The sequence below is a fragment of the Staurois parvus genome, unplaced genomic scaffold (assembly GCF_062004578.1).
Source record: "Staurois parvus isolate SC_StPar_1 unplaced genomic scaffold, SC_StPar_1.0 ptg000376l, whole genome shotgun sequence".
NCBI lineage: Eukaryota > Metazoa > Chordata > Amphibia > Anura > Ranidae > Staurois > Staurois parvus.
The window spans coordinates 727285-747500 of NW_028318172.1; the positions used below are offsets into that span (position 1 = coordinate 727285).

Consider the following 20216-nt stretch of genomic DNA (forward strand, 5'->3'; position numbering starts at 1 on the left):
TCAGGCTCGCTGCAGCATTGGGATTACCTATTAGGGTACGGTTTATCAGCTTGCCTGTGGAGCCGTAGCTCCATATGGTCAACAACGTTTTAGTGGGTCCATAGGTGGGTACCAGGTTGGGTAACAGGTTACCTGGTTCCCTACAGTGCACATTGAATAAGTTGTTTCATTATATACACGTGTTAGTTACTGTGCCTTCACATTGATAATGAAAATGCCATAGTAACACTCTAGCGGTTACAAATCCTACTCTAATAGTCTCGATACACAGGTCACATGATCTGCCCTTCCCCCCTATCATTCTAGTCAGGGTTATTATTATGGCTACCAGCAATTTTATTAAAACCTTTTTATCAGGCATCATATCGGTGTATATTCCCATCTTCCGCTGTGAGTTGACCAGTCAGCTTCCGGGTGTGACTGGAGCAGAACTGGAGTTCTTCCTTCTGATTTCTCTGGTCAGCTTTAGTTTTAAGGGGTCTTGAGGGTCTGCTTTACTCTCCCGGAATCTGTGTGATCAGCAGCTTACTTTGCCCTGGAGTGATGTATCCAGGGAGTCACCTTGGCCACCTTAATGGCTGTGGGAGTAGATAGCAAAACAGTGTAAAGACCTCTCCATCTGGGCCCTAAAGGGGTTACACTCCACTCCTTTACCCACACTGTATCTCTCGGTGCAAAGGGATGGACAGGGTTGGACAGGCTTATGGGGAGTTTCTCTTGAACCCATTTCCCTATGTCCTGCATATTGTCCCCCAATTTCTGTAACAGTTCACAGTTCACCACCCTTCCTATCTGGTGTAAGTCTCCCTTGATATCTGTAAAGATGGGTGGGGCCTACCATATAGTACTTCAAAAGGGGACAAATTTGTCCTCTTTGTTGGAGTACTCTGAATTCTCAGCAAGACAATGGGCAGCATCAAAGTCCACTTAATTTGGATATTTGGATTTCCTGACACAGTAACACATATATGCAGCATCCAGGAGATGAACTTTAAACCTGGGTGCCCCATATATGTTCTTGTCTTGACTTGTACTAATGATCAGGACTCAGGACTCCCAGTTCCCGGTCAACTGATCGCTGTGATAGCTTCTGATTACAGTGATCAGTCACTGTGCAGCCCACCCCTGGGTTTTCTTTCTCCTCTGAATGAAGAGAAAGATGCAATGTAACCTTGCAGGGGAGAAAGATGTAAACAAACAAATATGTAGAAAAAAACAAAACAATTAAAAATAAAAGAAACATAGCTAGATAAAGGTTCGATCTAGGTCAGGGTTAGTGTTAGGGTCAAAGGTCAAGGTCGGGGCAAAGGTCAGGGTCAGTATATTTTTGTTAGGATTTTCCAAAAAAACTGTCTTTTTTAAATTCGTATCAGTGTCAGTTAAGCTGGCCATACACATATAGATTTTCGTTCAAGAATATTCGTTTGATTTTCTAATCGTTAGTGGGGTCAAATTGATGTTCATTTTCTACAGCAGTGACGGGAAAATTCAAAGGGGTAGGAAGGAAAACTTTTCTTGATCAAATAATTTTGTGGTTATCGTTCAGAAGTTACATTCATTTTAAAGTCAAATGTTAAAAGCAAAAGACAATTTTTGAAAGACATTCGTCCATTCATCGAATGTTCAAAGAATTTTCGTACGACTTTTCTTACGAATATTCTTGTCCATCTACACGTGTATGGTCAGCCTTAGTGTTAGGGTCAGAATGTTTTAGGTAGGATAAAAAAGCAAAATGCACACTTTAGTCTCTGGGCCCTACTATGGGTACAAACAAAAAATAACATACACATATGTGGCATCACATCGACATTGCAAGCCTGTGCAATGTCGACTGCGCTTATTCTTATCAGATGACATTTTCTTGGAAACTGTATATGCCGTCATAACCTTTGATAATGTACTTTGATACACAGCAAATACAGTAAATTGGCAACTTCAGTCACAGAGGCACCAGCAATTTGCCCTCCTATGAAGCTTAGTAAGCTCTGACATGACTCCATACTACTAGCAGAGCATGTAGTGAATGACGAAAATGAAGCTTCCCACAACTCCTCCAGTGTGAAAGTAGCCTTATAGGTAACACTGAAGGAGCGCTGTGACAGGTAGGAGGAGAACCAGGATAGAGCTGAATCTCAGAGACCAAGGCTGTGGAGTTTGAGAAGGAGTGGGTGATCAACAGTATCAAGGGCCACGGAGAGGTCTAGTAGTAAGAGTACGGAGTAGAGGCCATTGGTTTTAGCAGTTAGTAAATCATTAGTGAGTTTTAGCAGGGCAGTTTCTGTGGAGTGCTGTGAGCAAAAGCCAGATTGCAAGGGGTCAAGAAGGTTGTTTTCAGTGAGGTAGGAGCTAAGACAGTTGTAGACTAACCTTCTGTGTGCAGCAGCCCCCTAATACTTACATGAGCCCCATTGCAATCCAGCGATGTGCTCGAGAGGCTTCGCTCTCCAGGGACTCGCCATTTGCTCCCGCTGCTGTCAATCACTGTCAGTGAGCCAATGAAGGAGAGAGGGGATGGGCCGAGCCACGGTTCTGTATGTGATTGGAAACGTAGAGCTGAGGCTCGGGAGCGAGCCTCTTGGGTGACCCCATTGCAAGCTGCTTGCTCTGGGGGCAGGAGGGAGGTGTCAGGAGCACCGGTGGGGGACCTGAGAAGTGGAGGATCAGGGTTGCTTTGTGCAAAACTATTGCACCGAGCAAGTATGACGTGTTTGTTTTTTTTGTTTTTTTTTATAATTAACTATTTATTAATTTTCAAACCTATTACAACAAACAAGTCACATAGGTAAACATAAAATGAAAGAAGAGAAGGAGAGAAAGCCAGAAAACAAGCTCATCGATGAGGGGTTCATAAATACATACAATGTCAATACAGAACAGCGGAATGGCAATCAATCACAAACAATCTGAGCAGACAAGTCAGCATTATAATTGTCCCATGGGTCCCTAACTGCCTCAAACGCAGGAATAGAAGCAGTGTGTAAAGCAGTTAGGTACTCCATCTTTCTAATTTCTGCTATGACCTTTGTCAATTCCAGTAACATGGGGGGTATAGAAGAAAGTCAATGCATGGGAATGATTCTCCTGGCTGCCGTTAAAACGTGGGTGGAAAGTTTCCATGCATATTTAGAGAGGCCTGAAAAACCCACCAAAAAGAAAATGGGCTCAAAATGAACAGGAGCCAACAAATGTAACCGCAATAGGGTAAGGACCTCTCTCCAAAAGGGCGCAATGGACCAGCAATCCCAAATAATGTGGAAAAGAGTGCCAGTTTCCTTCCCACAACGCCAGCAAACAGAAGTAACATTCAGGTTATGAGCATGTAGAACCTTAAGAGTCCTATACCAAAACATCAGGATCTTGTAAGTATTTTGTTTATATACTACACACATAGATTTGGAGGCGGCCTTCCAAATCCTGTTCCATTGATCCAAACCAATATAGCATTGAAGGAAATGGGGCCATTTATGCATATAAATGTGGGTATCAATAGAAAGGGGGCGGGCGCCTAAAAGCAATTTATACATAGCAGATGTTATGCCCCGTTGGCATGGGCCTTGGATACATATACGCTCGAAAGGAGTAGGTTTCTCAAGAGTCAGCGACGAGGCTTTGGAGGAAAAAAAAATGACAAATCTTTAAATAAACAAAATATTGATGGGGTGACATACGAACGGCTTCTTGAATGTCAGGGAAGGATTTAAGCTTGCAAGTCACCGGATTGACCAAATGTCGCAATTGAAATAGGTTAGCCTCGGCCCAAGGACACACATGAGCCATGGCCAGACTATCCGGGAGGCTTGGATTAAAAATGACATCGGTCAAGGGAGAATATTTGGAGCTTAGAGCAAATTGAACCCTACATCTCCTCCATATAGACAATATGAACTGCATAGGTCCCAACAGGTAAAGTTTGTAAGAAGAGAAGTCAATGTTGGTCGTGGACCAAAGGAAGGAACAAGGATGTGTCGGACTAAGTTGCGGAGATTCAATCTCAGTCCATTTATTAGGGGGGCGCTGGGAGGACCACGAAATGAGGGTCCGGAGATGGGTAGCTAAATAGTATGACACAATGTCTGGGGCCCCCAGACCCCCCTGCATCGAGGAGAGCGAAAGACAGCACGAGCAATCCGATGTGATTTGTTGTCCCAGATGAACCCAAATATTTCAGGGAGTGAGGACACCACCTGTATGGATAGTTTGACTGAAGGGAGGATAGGCCTGTAGATGAGATATGGAGTGGTAGTGCTTCAGTTTTGGCCGTATTATCTTTATATCCTGACAAAGCACCAAAGAGCTGTAAAGTACGGTGTAAAACAGGTAAGGAAGTATAGGGTTCCGTTAATGTCAGCAAAATGTTATCAGCGAACAAAGACTATTTAAAATCACGGTCATGAGTGCGTATCCCCTGTATATCCGGGTTGGTTCTAATGGTGATGGCCAGGGGTTCCAAACAAAGGATAAACAGCAGAGGGGGAAGCAGACATCCCTGGCATGTACAGTTTGACATCCGGAAGGAGGGGGCACAGGAATTACAGCAATTTAACCTGGGAAGTGGGGGTGGAATCTAGAGCTTTCAGGGCTGCCATAAATGGGCCGCTAAACCCAAATCTCTCCAGGACCAGCAACATATATGGCCAGCTAAGTCGGTCAAATGCTTTTTGGGTGTCCAAGCTCAACAAGAGAGCAGGAGCCGAGGACTTATTAACAAGATCGATCAAATTGATAGTCCTCCTAGTGTTATCCATGGCATGTCTGGCCGGTACAAAACCCACCTGGTCTCGGTGTATAAGCTTGGATGTACATCTGGCCAACCTTTTAGTCCGATATATTTGTGAATATCTTGTAGTCAGAGTTTAATAAAGCTATAGGGCGGTAGTTATCCGGGAGGGAGTGGTCCTTGTCTGGCCTAGGAATCTCCAAAATGTATGCAGGTGTAAAATCATCATGTGGAGGCAGTCCTTTCAAAAAATCTTGGAAAAAGGACAAGAGATGGGGGGCCAGATTTGTGTGTAGGCAGGTGCTTGACAACATCTAGCAATTCCTCAGAGATGTCCGCATTTAAAGCCAAGACATCAGAAGTAGACAAACTGGGAAGTTGCAAGGAGTCAAAAAAAGCATCAAAAGCTGTCTTCTGGAGGGGAGGGTGGACATCAGGGTCTAGGCAATTATAGAGCTTCTCATAATATTCCCCAAAAACAGTAGCCAGGTAAAAAAGTAGTAAAATCCAGGTATACAAGTAAAAAGTACACTGACCGTACAATACTGGAAAGGAGGCCACCGGACCTATGGCTATCCCTTTCTGAAGAAGTGCAATTGCACGAAACGCGTCAAAGGGGCCATAACTCCGTGACGTCCAGCCACTAGCTCCTAACATAGGTCCGGTGGCCTCCTTTCCAGTATTGTACAGTCAGTGTACTTTTTACTTGTATACCTTGATTCCACTACTTTTTTACCTACCCACGTGGATTAATAAATTAATTTTTTATCAAATATACTACACTATGGGCTATTATTTTTGTTGACTCCTCCGTGAGCCAACCATTCATCCCTAGAGCCCATACCTCATGGAACAGGAGATATTCCCAATTGCTGACATCAGCCCACCAGTATAAGAGGAGTGCGATCTACCCTGCCTATATATCTGAGAGGCTTCTATGGTGATACTCAGGGCTATCCCAAGAGAGACGACCACTGTTCAGGCCAATACCAAGAGGGGGAGAGTCCGTTACAAGCAATCCAGCTCATCCATCCCATCTCATGAGGGGGACCTCTGGTTATTGATTACATGCGTATAGAAAGATACGCATCTGGTGAGTGCGTATTTTAACTATTTTATCACCTCGCCACCTGGAACGTGAAGTCACTAACATCTCCTGTATCCGTCACCTATCACAGACTGTCACCATTTTAATATATATATTTTAGCATATTATGATTTTATTCACTTATGATCATATGTGCAGCTGGTTTATGGACTGGAAGTATTAATCTGCATTTGTTTTAGCGCTGCACTTTCTTTTTAAGTATTATATGACAACAGCTTTAAAGTCATCATAAAACAACATTCGGCATATCAGCTGAGTAACCGGATAATGCAAGAAAATTATCATCGATGAGGCAAACCAGAAAACAACAGGAAAAGAGAACCAGGCAATGAACAAGGCAAGAAGCCTAATGCACAAAAATACATCATTCAAAACAAAGGCCACAAGAATCGTGGCTAGAAACAAAGATATCAACAAGGATATACACCCAGGGAAGGTGAAGTATCCCGGATCATCGAGGCCAAAGGCCTGACATTCCAGGGGGGTGACATGGCAACTGGCCCATCGTGGCAGATGCCTACCTCAGTAAAATGCAAAATGGTTGTGGTCAAGACATAGCAATACAAACATTGGCAATGCACAAATGGGAAAAAGGGAGCCTAAATAACAGAACAGGAGACCCTCTAAACAAGACCATCCGGTGGCAGAGCTAATCAAACCAGGAAGTCTTGGACATTGAGGAGTGCGAGGGAAACACTTCCTTCTAGGTTTACCTGGTGTCCAGATCTTACACAGAGTGGTGGAGGATCTGGATGGGGTTGGAGGTAGCAGAGGTGTCTCGTCCAGCAGGGGAGGGAGCCCCAGCTGTTTGAAAAAAAGAGTCCGCTTCATGCAGGTCACGGAGAGTGACTCGGGCGTTATCCCTGGAGAACAAGAGCTTAAAGGGGAACCCCAACCGGTAGGGAACATGATGCTGCTGGAGGTGAAGAGTGACCGGCTACAGGATCCATCTTTTGGCCAGGGTGATGGGAGATAAGTCACTGAAGATTTAGAGTCTTTCTTCCTTGAATTCCAAATAGAGCTTATTATGAGTAGAGAGCAGGGCTTATTTACAGTCAAAGTAATGAAAACATACAATAACGTCCCTAGGCCTGGTGCCCTTGGAGGGTTTCAGACCTAGCGACCTATGGGCTCAATCCAACCACCAATTAACCTCTTGGACCCTAGGAGCTAGAGTAGTGAATAGGGACAACAAATGGCGTTGGAATTGAGTATCAGAGGCCGATTCAGTTATGCCGCAAATACAAATGTTCTGGTGGTGCTCCGTATATTCCAAGTCCTCCTGTTGAAGCTGTAATTGGGACATAGTGTTTCAGGTTGGCGTTATCCTCCTCCAGAACACGGACATATTGTACCAGTTCGTCAAATTTGGTCTCAAGGTGGTCTGAGCGGTCTCCTATTTGAGTGGTCTCGCCCCTAAGCTGCTGGGCCAGTTTCCCAACTTCGGCAGAGATAGTGGCAGTAATATTACGCAGAAATACTTGCAGTTTGTCTTCTAAGGTGTCCATTGTCAGAGCTGGGGTCCCTGGCATGGGTTGAGAAGCTGCAGGGAGGAGGGTCTGCATCCATCTCAGCAGGTCTCCTGGAGGGCTCACCGGGGCTGCCGCCGCTGCTCGAGGCCGGGGATGCGGGCCTAGTAAAGAACGGTCCAGCGCCGAGGGTCTGGAGGAGGCAGAGTGGACAGCTTCCAGTGCCCGATTTTTTTTTTTTTTCTTCCCATGGGGATGCAGTGGTGTGTGGAGACCTGGTAGAAGGCGCTCCTGGAGCAATAGATGCGGCAGAAGCAGTGTGGGAAGGCCGGTAAATCCGAGAGTTGACAAAGTTCCGGTATTAAGCGGCCGCCATCTTGGACCACCACGCATGCGCCATTGTTTTTTGGTTTTTTTTGCCTTTAATATCACTTTATGCTGGTGCCTCAATCAAACCCCCAAGTTTTCTGTTTTAGGGTGACTCCTTTCTCTTGCAGCATCCTATGGAGTCATCCTTGTATGTAAGGATTATTCTTGTGTCTCCCTACACTTACCCTAGGTAGAAAAAGTGCTCCCCTGCTCCTCCCCATCCTTTTCCTCTTTTTTTATTTTCCTGCCTTAATTCTATTTCTATCTCTTTGCTGTTCTTTGTCCAAATAATAGTTTGGCTAAAGTGTTACACTGCTTTTTCTTTTTGTTTCTTCTGCAAGCAGGTATAAAGGAATTTTAAACTACTCACCATAGTAATTTATTGTTTTATGTATGTCTCTATCCATGTACTTCATGTATACATCTAAGTGTAAATGGCAAACACAAGTTATATATACTGTGAATTTTTTACTTTATCCTCCCATCCCACAGAAGGTCCATATTGATGCTCTGTTTTTCTTTGTTCACCCTAACATATTTTCTTTGTGGACATCTCTTTTTTTGTGTCTACATTGTTACTGGATAAAATGCATAAATAAAACATTAGGAAAAAACATCTTCTCGTATTTCAGTAAAAGTGAAATTGGTACAATTATATTTATTATGTTATTTTTATTATCTGAATTCAGATGGTTGGAAATGAAATTGGCACAATTCTGAAGACACAGAGACAGCTGGAAGGGAGGTTTGAGGAGCTGACTGGCTCACACTCCAGTCTTCAGTTAACACCCCCTCCTTTGTCAAACAAGTTGGTGGACCTGAAGGATCAGGTGCATGAAACAAGTGAAAAGCTGAAAATTAGCAATGAACAGTTTACCAAAGCAGTAAAGCAAAGTCCCTTAACATCTGACAACTTAAAGAAAGTGCAGGCCGACAGGTGAGCCCTAACAGTAACCTTATTATAAACAAAATAACAAACCAATTTGTTCATTATCCTCTAGCTCAGGCATCAGTAAATGGCAGACTGCAGTTCGTTTCTGGACCGAGTTATTGTCCTAACTAGACTGCCGCAATCGTTCCATTTAGCAGCAGCTCCACCGCTGTCATATGCAGAGTAGATGGAGGAAGGTGGGACAATTCTGGACTAAGGGTGGGAGCAGCACTGCATGGAGAACGGATGCGGCAGCTGCCTGAATTAAATTTTCAAGTTAACCAGGAGGTGATTGGCTACTAATATGCAGAGGGCAGTCCTAGAAACCAATTACCAGCTTGTTATTATGAAAAGTTAACCTGGCAGCTCACTCCCTCCATTAGGTGGTGCTCTGCCTCCCTCTCTTTGCTGTGCGTGTGTGTGTGGGGGTCATGTAAATGGGGGCAGTGCTGTGCATGGGGGGATCATGTAAAAGGGGCAGTGCTGTGTGTGTGGGGAATCATGTAAAGGAGGGCAGTGCTGTGGGGGGATGTGAAGGGGCAGTGTTGGATGTGTGTGTTGGGGGGGTTGTGATGTACAGGGGGGCAGTGCTGTGTGTGTGTGTGTGTGTGTGTGTGTGTGTGTGTGTGTGTGTGTGTGTGTGTGGGGGGGGGGGCATGTAAAGGGAGCAGTGCTGTGTGTGGGGTGCATGTAATGGGGGCAGTGCTGTGTGTGGGGTGCATGTAATGGGGGCAGTACTGTATGTGTGTGTCATGTGAAGGGTGGCAGTGCTGTCTGTGGGGGGGTTGCTGTGGGGGAGGGATATGTGAAGGGGAGCAGTGCTGTGTGTGTGTGTGGATGGGTGATGTAAAGGGGAGGAGTGCTGTGGGGGGAACATGTAAATGGGGACAGTGCTGTGCATGGAGGGATCATGTAAAAGGGGCAGTGCTGTGTTGGGGGGGGGGTAATGTAAAGGTAGGCAGTGCTGGGGGGGGTGTCATGTAAAGGGGAACAGTACTGTGTGTGCGGGGAATCATGTAAAGGGGAGCAGTGCTGTGGGGGGATGTGAAGGGGTTAGTGGTGTGTGTGTGTGGGCCATGTAAAAGGGGCAGCTCTGTGGGGGTCATGTGAAGGGGGGCAGTGCTGTCTGTGGGGGGTTGCTGTAATGGGGGGCAGTGCTGTGGGGGAAGGGATATGTGTGAAGGGGGGAAGTGCTGTCTGTGGGGGGTGGCTGTAACGGGGCAGTGCTCTGGGGGAGGGGATACGTGAAGGGGAGCAGTGCTGTGTGGATGGGTGATGTAAAGGGGAGGAGGAGTGTGTGTGTGTGTGTGAGAGAGACATATAAAGGGGGGCAGTGCTGTCTGTGGGGGGGTTGCTGTAAAGGGGGGCAGTGCTGTCTGTAGGGGTTGCTGTAACGGGGGCCAGTTCTGTGGGATGAGGCATATGTGAAGGGGAGCAGTGCTGTGTGTCTGTGTGGATCGGTGATGTAAAGGTAAGGAGTGCTGTCGTAGGGGGGCAGTGCTTTCTGTGGGGGGTTTCTGTAACGGGGGGCTGTGCTGTGGGGGGATGGGAAAGGGGCAGTGCTCTGGGGGGGGATATGTGAAGGGGGGACAGTGCTGAAGTGGGGGAGATGCGAGGGGGACCTGCAGCCCCACACAAAATGTGGTGCTACACAGAAAATATGCGAGGGTACCATTAACTCTTAAACACACTGAAATATATGGTGAATTTTCCCGCACTTGGAAATTGCATTGGAACAAACGCACCATGCAGTTTCCATGTGGCTGCATTTTTAAGAAGGTGGCAGGATCTTTTCCTAGCAGAAAATGCAGACACAGCATTTTCTGCTAGGAAAAGCTGTGCTTGCGGACCTGGGCTGTGATGTAAAGATGGATTGCGATTTGGAGTTCTGCTGGATGAAAATATTACTAATCAGACCTCCATGAATTTTAATTCAATACTCTTGCTCTAGCTGATGAGACTGGTTGATGTGGGAAAACTATCACAAAAAATTAAGGTGAACTCTGTGGACTTTATTATAGTGCAGGTTCCCCTTAATTACAAAATCATTCATGGCATTTAATTTGGTTTACTCGTTAAAAATAGCCGGTACACATATAATAATGGTTCTTTCTTGAACAGGCAGTTTGCAGCAGATGTCATCACAGATATGCTAAAGGAGCTGGAAACCACAGGATCATTTCAGACCCTACAGCATGCTGTAGTTCTGGAAAAAGAGAAAAAAACTAATTTCTACAACACAATAGACAGGTGAGAGATTTTTCATTAGTGAGTTTGGCAAATTATTTCTGAAAGCATTTTTTTATTTACAATTTTCCCTTTACACACATGCCTATCTTTGATCTGAAGCATGTCAAATTTTGCAGTGTTGCTTCGTACCACTAGAAGGAGATGTTAACAAAGAAGTTGGACATAACTACACATCATTCCTATTTTGTACTTCTAATGTGATTGGCTCTGTAAATATCCCTAGTGTGTGCCAAATTACAGGCACAGGAAGAGGTCTAGAGTGGCATCCGTCATATATTACACTGGGTGCAAAGGGTGGTATTTAATATACACAGGTCTAATGATGTTCCTTTTGATATTATACATGCAACTTAACAAATTTATGGATGTTGGCTTTAATATGTTAATTCTGAAATTCGTTATCGGGGTGTGGAAATTTTTTTTAAAAACTACTTGTCCAAGAACTAAATCAGGGTCCTAATCTACTTCTCCTGATAGTTTTTTTTTTTTAACCAAACCCGTATTTTAATTAAGGCTGACCATCCTGCCGAGCATGGGGGCGGTCGGAGGTGGCGTGCCAAGCGTGTGGGGGCGGTCGGAGGTGGCGTGCCAAGCGTGTGGGGGCGGTCGGAGGTGGCGTGCCGAGTATGTGGGGACGGTCGGAGGTGGCATGCCGAGTGCGTGAGGGCGGTCGGAGGTGGCGTGCCGAGCGTGCGGGGACGGTTGGAGGTGGCATGCCGAGCGCGTGGGGACAGTCGGAGGTGGTATGCTGGGCACGTGGGGACGGTCAGAGGTGGCATGCCGAGCGCTTGTAGACGGTCGGAGGTGGCATGCTGCGGAGCATGGGGATGGACGGAGGTGGCATGCGGAGCGTGGGGACAGTCGGAGGTGGCATGCGGAGCGTGGGGATGGGCGGAGGTGACATGCCACCTCTGATTATCCCTACATTCATCAATCACAAAGTACAATGCAGTATGTGGATATGGCAGGTGGAGTAGATAAGTAGTAATAGGACAGAGTTTAATGTTTGTTGCCATTGATATGTCCTGTATGGTGGTCTGGGTCGCTGTGTATGTATTCTGCAGCAGAGTGTATGCAGACGGAGGGATACAATTTGAGAGAAGGAGTGCAAGTGCTGAGGTGAGGGGTGCGGGAAGGGCGGCTTGTCAGCGTGTCCAAGAAGGAGGAGGAGAATAAGAAAAGTGTGGGAGTGGCCAGGACTCAACAGTGCTGCCGAATGGATGGGCTGAGGGAGCCACCAAGCTAGTGAGAGGCTGGCGGAGAGGGGACTACCTGCACCGAACAGCAGCATGGATGAGTAGAGAACCTGTTAACTCTGGTGTAGCATGCTTCACCAGTGTCCACTACGCAAAAAAAAAGAAAAAAAAATGTAAACCCTGCTGCTTGCCCGCAGCAGGGCTAAATGTAAATAAAAACCTCCTGCCCGACACCCACAACTGCATGTCCCGGGCGTCAGGCGATATGAATTGGAAGTTATGCTTTGCTTCTTTCACAGGGAGCAGGAAGGGAGAAAAAAGATCAAAGCATTGCAGAAGCAGCTGCATGATGTAAGACAGGAGAAGAAAGTGGAGCTGCAGGTAATTCAAATGTTGTAGTGCAGATGTATGCTATACCTGAAAGCAGTTTGATGCTTTTTAATATATTATGTACGGGGTCAGTTAGTAAAGCCCTGTTGACAGTGATGTGTTTAAAGACCTTGTACACTTTCAAATGTTTTTTGTTGTTTTAACTAGATATTCGTGTAGTTCTTTTCCCTGTGTCCTTTGTTTGCCTTACCTTGTAATGACAGGGTCACATGTTGTGGCTGCAGCTTGTGTTATGGCTGATCAGCTTCCCTGTTTCCATGTACTATTCCACCTATCTTGTCCCTATTTGCTATGTAGACAAATAAATGTGCTACATTGTTCCGGTTAATGCAGCATCCAGTGCATGCCTTGCCATTCCTTCTGTGTTGCATAACAAATGTGAGAGTCGGGGATTGTAGGATATGTTTTTTTTCATAGAAGTGTCAATTCTGAGGCGGCACAGTGGCTTAGTGGTTAGCACTTCTGCCTGACAGTACTAGTGTCATTGGTTCGAATCCCAACCACGGCACCACCTGCCTGGAGTTTGCATGTTCTCTTTGTGCCTGCGTGGGTTTCCTCCGGGTACTCCGGTTTCTTCCCACACTCCAAAGACATGCAGGTAGGTTAATTGGCTCCTGTCTAAATTGTCCATAGTATGTGTATGTATGAATGTGAGTTTAGGGACCTTAGATTGTACGCCCCTTGAGGGCAGGGACTGATGTGAATGTACAATATATATATGTAAAGCGCTGTGTAAAATTAACGGTGCTATATAAGTACCTGAAATAAATAAATAACTCTATCAGACTACAGACTAAAGCTTTAAAGGATAAGTTTACTCTCCCCACTGTCAATTTTTAAAATGGCATTAATTCACAGGAATAAGAAAAAGTCCAGTCTGTTCTTCATCAGCTCCCTTGTAGCCCATTCACTCTTCCTTCAGCTTTGAAACTGGAAGCGCATACAGAGGTATGGACACAAAAGGAGAGTTGAGGCTGACATTATACGTGCAATCCATTTATCACAGGTGCAATGCTCTGCTGGCTCCTCAGAAAAACAAGAAATAAATGCACATTTTTTTTTCCTGCAAAGATGTGCATTTATAATTTTTTGAATAAGGTGAACTTAGCCTTTTAATTTATGCAGTGCCATGCCACATGCCTCATGTTTACATAAACTTATATGATCAATATGCAGGTAGGAAGGTTTATAATGCCTTTTAAAGTGGTTGTTAAGGCTGAAGGTTTTTAATCTTAATGCATTCTATGCGTGAAGGTAAAGAACTTTCTGTGTGCTGCTCCCCCAATACCTACCTGAGCTCTCAACCCAGCTCTGTGCATTGGAGCCGTGATTCTCCCGGACCTCTCTCTCTCCTCATTGGCTGACACACAGCAGCAGGAACCATTTGCTCCCGCTGCTATCAATCACAGCCACTGAGAAGAGAGCGAGGGGCCAGGAGCATTGGTGGGGAGGACCCGAGAAGAGGTGGTTTGGCACTGCTCCATGCAAAACCATTGCACAGAGCAGGTAAGTATGAGATGTTTGTTATTTAAACAAAAAGAAAAACTATGCCTTTTAGTATTAATTTAAGGTACACTGTTAGTGTAGTTTATTGTGCCTTTTATAGTCATTAACACAAATTTTGCTGAAAACAGAATCCACTACACACCTAAAAGGGGTAGATGTGATCAAAGCATTTTACACAGAAGAGTTTGTTTATAAACAATACATCTTGTTGCATACAAGAACATAACTTGGAGACATAAAAAGCTAGGGTACAAACCAAAATCATTACAGGACCCTTGATTTCTAATCTCCCTTCCTCATATACGTGTTCCCTTCTATAAGGATAGGACGCACATGAAGCATATAAATTGCTATCATAGCAATGTTCCAATAGTTCTTGAATTGTGTTTAGGTTCATTTCATCTCAGATGTACCTACTGAATTATCTACACTTTTGTCTGTTGTGAGAAAACATCTGACATCTTGCTCTACTGCTTTTCCATAAAGTCATACTTCTAAGTAAACAATGTGTGGTATTCTGAGCAGTGATCTTTCACAGGCTGACAGTATTGTTGCTTTTCCATACATGGTCACCTGATAGAATGAAAGAGGGAGGAAGTATTTGTATATACATTTGTCAAAAATTGTAAAAATGATTCCCATATACCTCTCTCTCTGTTTTATTAGATATTAAACTTGTGTTATCTGAAAGCTGCTTGAAATGGGAGAACTAATGGTGTATAATGAATGATTTTATATACACTTTCACAGTAGTTAACCATGTCTGTGGAGAGACTGTAAACATTTTTATTGCAGTAAGTTTAAAGAATGAACTTGATTCATACTATATAATTTTAACATTAAAATATATTCACCAAAAGATACTTCAAAAATGTTATTGAAGAAACAGCAGTGTACAAGCTTTAATAAAGCATATATTGAATCGCAATTTGTTACACTCCTTTGACATAAGATACATTATTTGTGAGTAAATAGGATATACAATTGGTGATTACAATGTAGACAATGTCATCAAGCATATTATAGCTAGTGTGACATTCCTGAGTTCCCTGTCATACAGGGAAGGTGATATCTAAGGCTCCTAGGTACCCTATTTGGAGTGGCTGATAAACTGAGTAGTAAAAGAAAAAATGGAAAAAGGAGTAAAAGTAAATGGAGAGAGAGGAGAGAAAAAGAAGGAAGAGAAGGGAGGGAGTTGTTCAGAGTTCCACTCAGGCCTGACAACACCTTGTACCCTTACAGTCAAGAGGGGTGCATTTGCTCCTCACAGAGCAAATAGGGTTCCAGCAAGGATTGGTCAAAATTAGAACGTAGGTAATGATCAACCCATGGCTGTCAGATTTTTAGGTGTTTTGGTACACGGTTTAGCAGAGTAGCCTTGATTTTGCTGTGTATCATGAATTGTGTTATTCTATGTTACACTTCGATGATGTAAAACGTAGTTTTTTTCCAAGATCTAGCAATGGTCTGTTTAGTGGTAGTTGTTACATACAGGAGGATTTTGAATTGTGCAGATGTCAGATCTTGGGGACATTTATGTAACAGTGCTGTAGTTGGATCAGGTGGAACTTGCGTGTACAGTAATAGTGAGAACATGCTAGATACTTCAGTCCAGAGTGAGGAGACTACAGAACAGGTCCACCATATATGCAGAAGTGTTCCCTCATCTGGGCAACCCCTAAAACAATGTGAGGGTTGTGAGGGCAATATTTTAGCTATTCTGGCTAGAACTATCTGGTTAAAACTGTATACACTGCTCAATAAAATTAAAGGAGCACTTTTTCATCAGAGTATAGTATCAAGTCAATTAAACTCCTGGACTATTGATCTGTTCAGTTAAGTAGCAGAGGGGGTTGTTAATCAGTTTCAGCTGCTTTGGTGTTGATGAAATTAAAAACAGGTGCACTAGATGGGCAAATATGACATGACCCCCCAAAACAGAAATAATTTTACAGGTGGAGGCCACAGACATTTTTTCTCCCTACTCATCTCTTCTAATTGTTTTTCACTAGTTTTGCATTTGGCTAGGGTCAGTGCCACTACTGGTAGCATGAGACGATACCTGGACTCTACAGAGGTTGCACAGGCAGTCCACCTCCTCCAGGATGGTACATCAATACGTGCCATTGCCAGAAGGTTTGCTGTGTCTCCCAGCACAGTCTCAAGAGCACGGAGGAGATTCCAGGAGACAGGCAATTACTCTAGGAGAGCTGGACAGGGCTGTAGAATGTCCTTAACCCATCAGCAGGACTGGTATCTGCTCCTTTGTACAAGGAGGAACAGGATGAGTACTGCCAGAACCCTACAAAATTACCTCCAGCAGGTCATTGGTGTGCATGTCTCTGACCAAACAATCAGAAACAGACTTCATGAGGGTGGCCTGAGGGCTCGACTTCCTTTAGTGGGCCCTGTGCTCACTGCCTGGCACAATAGAGCTCGATTAGCATTTGCTACTGAACACCAGTATTGGCAGGTCCACCACTAGCTCCCTGTGCTTTTCACAGTTGAGAGCAGATTCACCCTGAAAACGTGACAGATGTGAAAGGGTCTGGAGAAGCCATGGAGAACGTTATGCTGCCTATAACATCATTCAGCATGATCGCTTTGGTGGTGAGTCAGTGGTAGTCTGAGGAGGCATATCCATGGAGGGATGCACAGACTTTTACAGGGTAGACAATGGCACCCTGACTGCCATTAGGTATCAGGATGAAATCCTTGGACCCATTGTCAGACCCTACGCTGGTGCACGACAATGCCTGGCCTCATGTGGCGAGAGTGATGCAGGCAGTTCCTGGAGGATGAAGGAAGTGATACCACTGAATGGTCCCCACGCTTGCCTGACCTAAGTCCAATAGAACACCTCTGGGATATCATGTTTCAGTCCATCCGGCGCCGCCAGGTTGCACCTCAGGCTGTCCAGAAGCTCAGTGATGCCCTGGTCCAGATCTGGGAGGAAATACCCCAGGACACCCTCCATCATCTCATTAGGAGCATGCCTGACATTGTCAGGCATGCATACAAGCACGTGGGGGCCATACAAACTACTCAGTACCATTGTGAGTTGCTGCAATGAAATTTCAGCAAAATGGATTAGCCTGCTGCATCATTTTTATCTTTGATTTTCAGGGTGTCTTTGAATTCAGTCCTCTATAGGTTGATAATTTTCATTTTCATCAAACGATGGGCCATCCTTACATTGCTAACACATTACCCAGTCCATGTCAGCATAGATATCCAGCATGATATTTTTCCCCATTGAGATATGATGGGTTTTCAAACTGTTCCTTTAATTTTTTTGAGCAGTGTAGTTAGTTTCCAGCACTAATATGTTGACTGTGGATGAGTTGGTGGATTTCCAGATTTTCTATCCAATCCTCAGGCTCTGGAAGGATGTCAATGTTAGCTGCCCAGCAGGAGGCGTAAACTGGTGGTGCAAAATTTGGTATAGAAATCAAATGGGCATAAATCTTGTCTATCAGACCAGGCACCCGGGGGTCCAAATAACAAATATGCTCAAAATGTTTGAGTCTGTAGATCTGTATATGTGGACAGGAAGTGTTTTTTTTTTTGGAGATATCTGAATATTTCCAAATTTGGGATTTGGTATTGCTCCTGTAGTGAAGCAAATGAGTGGAAGGAGGTATTCACAATCAAACGACCTATCTGATGAAGTCCAATTGATTTCTAGATGTGAAATGAGGCTGGGGCTACACTGCCTGGATAGAAGGAAGGATTATTCAAAAAAAGACGAGGGGGACATGTAAAGACTGCAAACAGGAAGTTTTTAAACAAGCCCCTCTCACCAAATAATATTGCGTAATGGGATGGGCGATTGTCCTACATTCATTGGGGTGGAGCCAGAGGAGGTTGTTGACTGCCAATGGGTTGCATTCTGCTGCTTCCAGTCTGAGCCACAAGGGGGCCTCTTTCACAGTGTGGTAATGAGCCAACTAGGCAACCTGATAATATTTAATAAAATTAGGTAAGCCAAGACCACCATTCAATTTAGCATGAGGACCACCCTAGGCAACCTAGGTCTAACTTCACCCCAGATATAAGTGTTAACCCAGTGTTATGATATTCTCAGGTAATGTGAAGGGACCGTAACAGGTAAAATTCTAAAGAGGTATAATATCTTAGAAACTAGTGTCATTTTGACTGCCGTTGTATGACCGAACCAGGAGACTTTCAATGAGGACCAACTAGACATTAATGACGTTAAATATACTAGTATCCTCAGATAATTTGCTTTCAGCAATGAAGATGGATGTGAGGTCAATTTAATAGCCAGGTAAATGAGGACATGAGCGGCCCATAGATTACTGCCGTTCTCTGATTAATTCGGTGATACTCTTTTACAAGGCAATATATTTATTATGGGGCTGCCTGAAAAAATTTTTATAAAGTTTTGGAAATCTGGATTAATTCTGCTGACACTACTGACGCCTACACTGAGATATAATCTAATGATACCTAACCTTTATGGTCTGTTATCTTATTGCTGCCATTTTCCTTATTATATTCTGCTGTGTCCGTTGTCCTGGTTATGTTTTTTTTTTCTTTAACACCAATACACTGCGTAGATTACTTGCCCTGCAGGGCTTTTTTCCTTTTGTGCCCCCGATGCACTTCTCCTTGTCAAACTCCCAAGAGTGAGAAGTTGCTGATGTGGTGGTGTTTTTTGGCTCTCTCTCTCTGTTACTATGTACTCTTCTGGCCTGGGAATGCCCAATAGGCCATGTTTTGTAACCACTCGCTTCTCACATATCTTAAACACTGAGCAAACCACATTTATTTTTTTTATAACTTCTCTTTAATAATTGAGAGAGATGAGTCCTAAATTCATGAAGAACCTTGATGTGATTGTTCAGGAATATGTCCTTAGCTAGTTTCAAACAAATAGGTTTCCTATCCATATCTAAGGACAGAGATGTAAAGCTAGTAAAGTGTCAGACTTATTAGCTTTCATATAATAAGTGTGGCAGGATCATCTGATAACCGTTTCTGCTTCTTCCGCTAGTACTAAGTCTAATTCCACCTTGGTCTCAGTTTTATTATGAGGAGTGGGGTGGGGTGGGGTTAAATTGCCAAGAAGTGGGATTGATCTATTTCCAGAGCCTGATGACGAGCTATCTTATCCTGCTTAAGTTGTGTTGCTATTTTAATACAAGTTCCCCTTATGACAGGTTTGTTGGCCTCCTGGAGATGCATCTTGGGTAGCTTTATGAAGCAGGTATTCCTTAAGAGCTAATTTAATATTAAAACAAAAGGACTTGTTCGCCATGTAAGATTCATTGAGTGTCCATGTTGAATCTGTGGTTTTAGAAATAAGTGATGGAGTGGTTATTACCGCAGAGTGGTCCAACCAATGGATAGGCTTAATTATGGCATGAAGCAGCACAAAAGGATACTTTTAACATAATAAAAAAGAAATTTAACAAATACATAGCATAATACTCACCATTTCCAGCTCAGTCCCTCACTCCTTCCAAATCAAATACTTTTGGGTGTGTGTGTCTTCACAAATATTTTTCTGAAGTCTGTGAGTAATATCAGCCGATTACTGGATGGTACAAAAGTTCAATTACGACTGGAAGTGGCTATAAACATAAGATGATGGTCACCCAGTCCTGACAAGTCTCTTCTATATGGGCACTAGGAAATCACAGTGGCCCAAGGGTGGACTGACAACTCATGGAGCCCCCAGGCAATAGGGGATAATGGGGCCCCTGTTTCCTTGCCTAAACTAAAAAAAGCCTATGAAAATGTTACCAGGGGCATCTCATGGGGCCCCCTACTGACCCCGGGCCCTCGGGCAGTGCCCGAGTTTCCAAATGGTCAGTCTGCCCCTGCACTGGCCTGTACACCTTAGGAATAAATAGTGATCATTTGTGCTGAATAATAAACTTTGCTTTAGAATCTTTTCATGCTTAACATTTCATGTTCCCAGAGCCGTACTGAACTAATTGCTTACCTCAAGGATCAGCTACAAGAAATGAAAGCTAAAACCAACATGGAAGGCAAGTATGTGAGGAAGGACGCAGAGCTTCAAGTGTCCCAGACACAGACAAAGTGCAGTATAGCAGAGTCACAGCTGCAGGTGGAGATTCAGGTGAGCATTATACAGACACAGGTCATGACACAGGTAACATTTACTGTATGTGCGCAATGGACCTGCGTACATTGTAGCTACAGGAAAGTTTTCATCTCTAATATAAGTTTCTGGGTTTGGTGTAATTTCACTTGTGTGCATATATCATAATTGCCCTTGAGTTAAATT

At 44.1% G+C, this 20216-nt stretch overlaps 1 protein-coding gene across 2 annotated transcripts in view; it reads left to right on the plus strand.

Moving 5' to 3' along the window:
* Positions 1-20216, plus strand: part of DRC9 (dynein regulatory complex subunit 9) — a 38961-nt gene that overhangs the window by 12729 nt on the left and 6016 nt on the right. Inside the window, exons 3-6 of one of the 2 annotated variants that reach the window (XM_089685440.1) lie at positions 8353-8600; positions 10716-10844; positions 12340-12421; positions 19887-20048. In XM_089685440.1, coding sequence (XP_089541566.1) covers positions 8353-8600; positions 10716-10844; positions 12340-12421; positions 19887-20048 — 621 coding nt within the window. The remainder of the gene's footprint in view (positions 1-8352; positions 8601-10715; positions 10845-12339; positions 12422-19886; positions 20049-20216) is intronic. The other variant, XM_089685442.1, reaches the window with a different exon arrangement.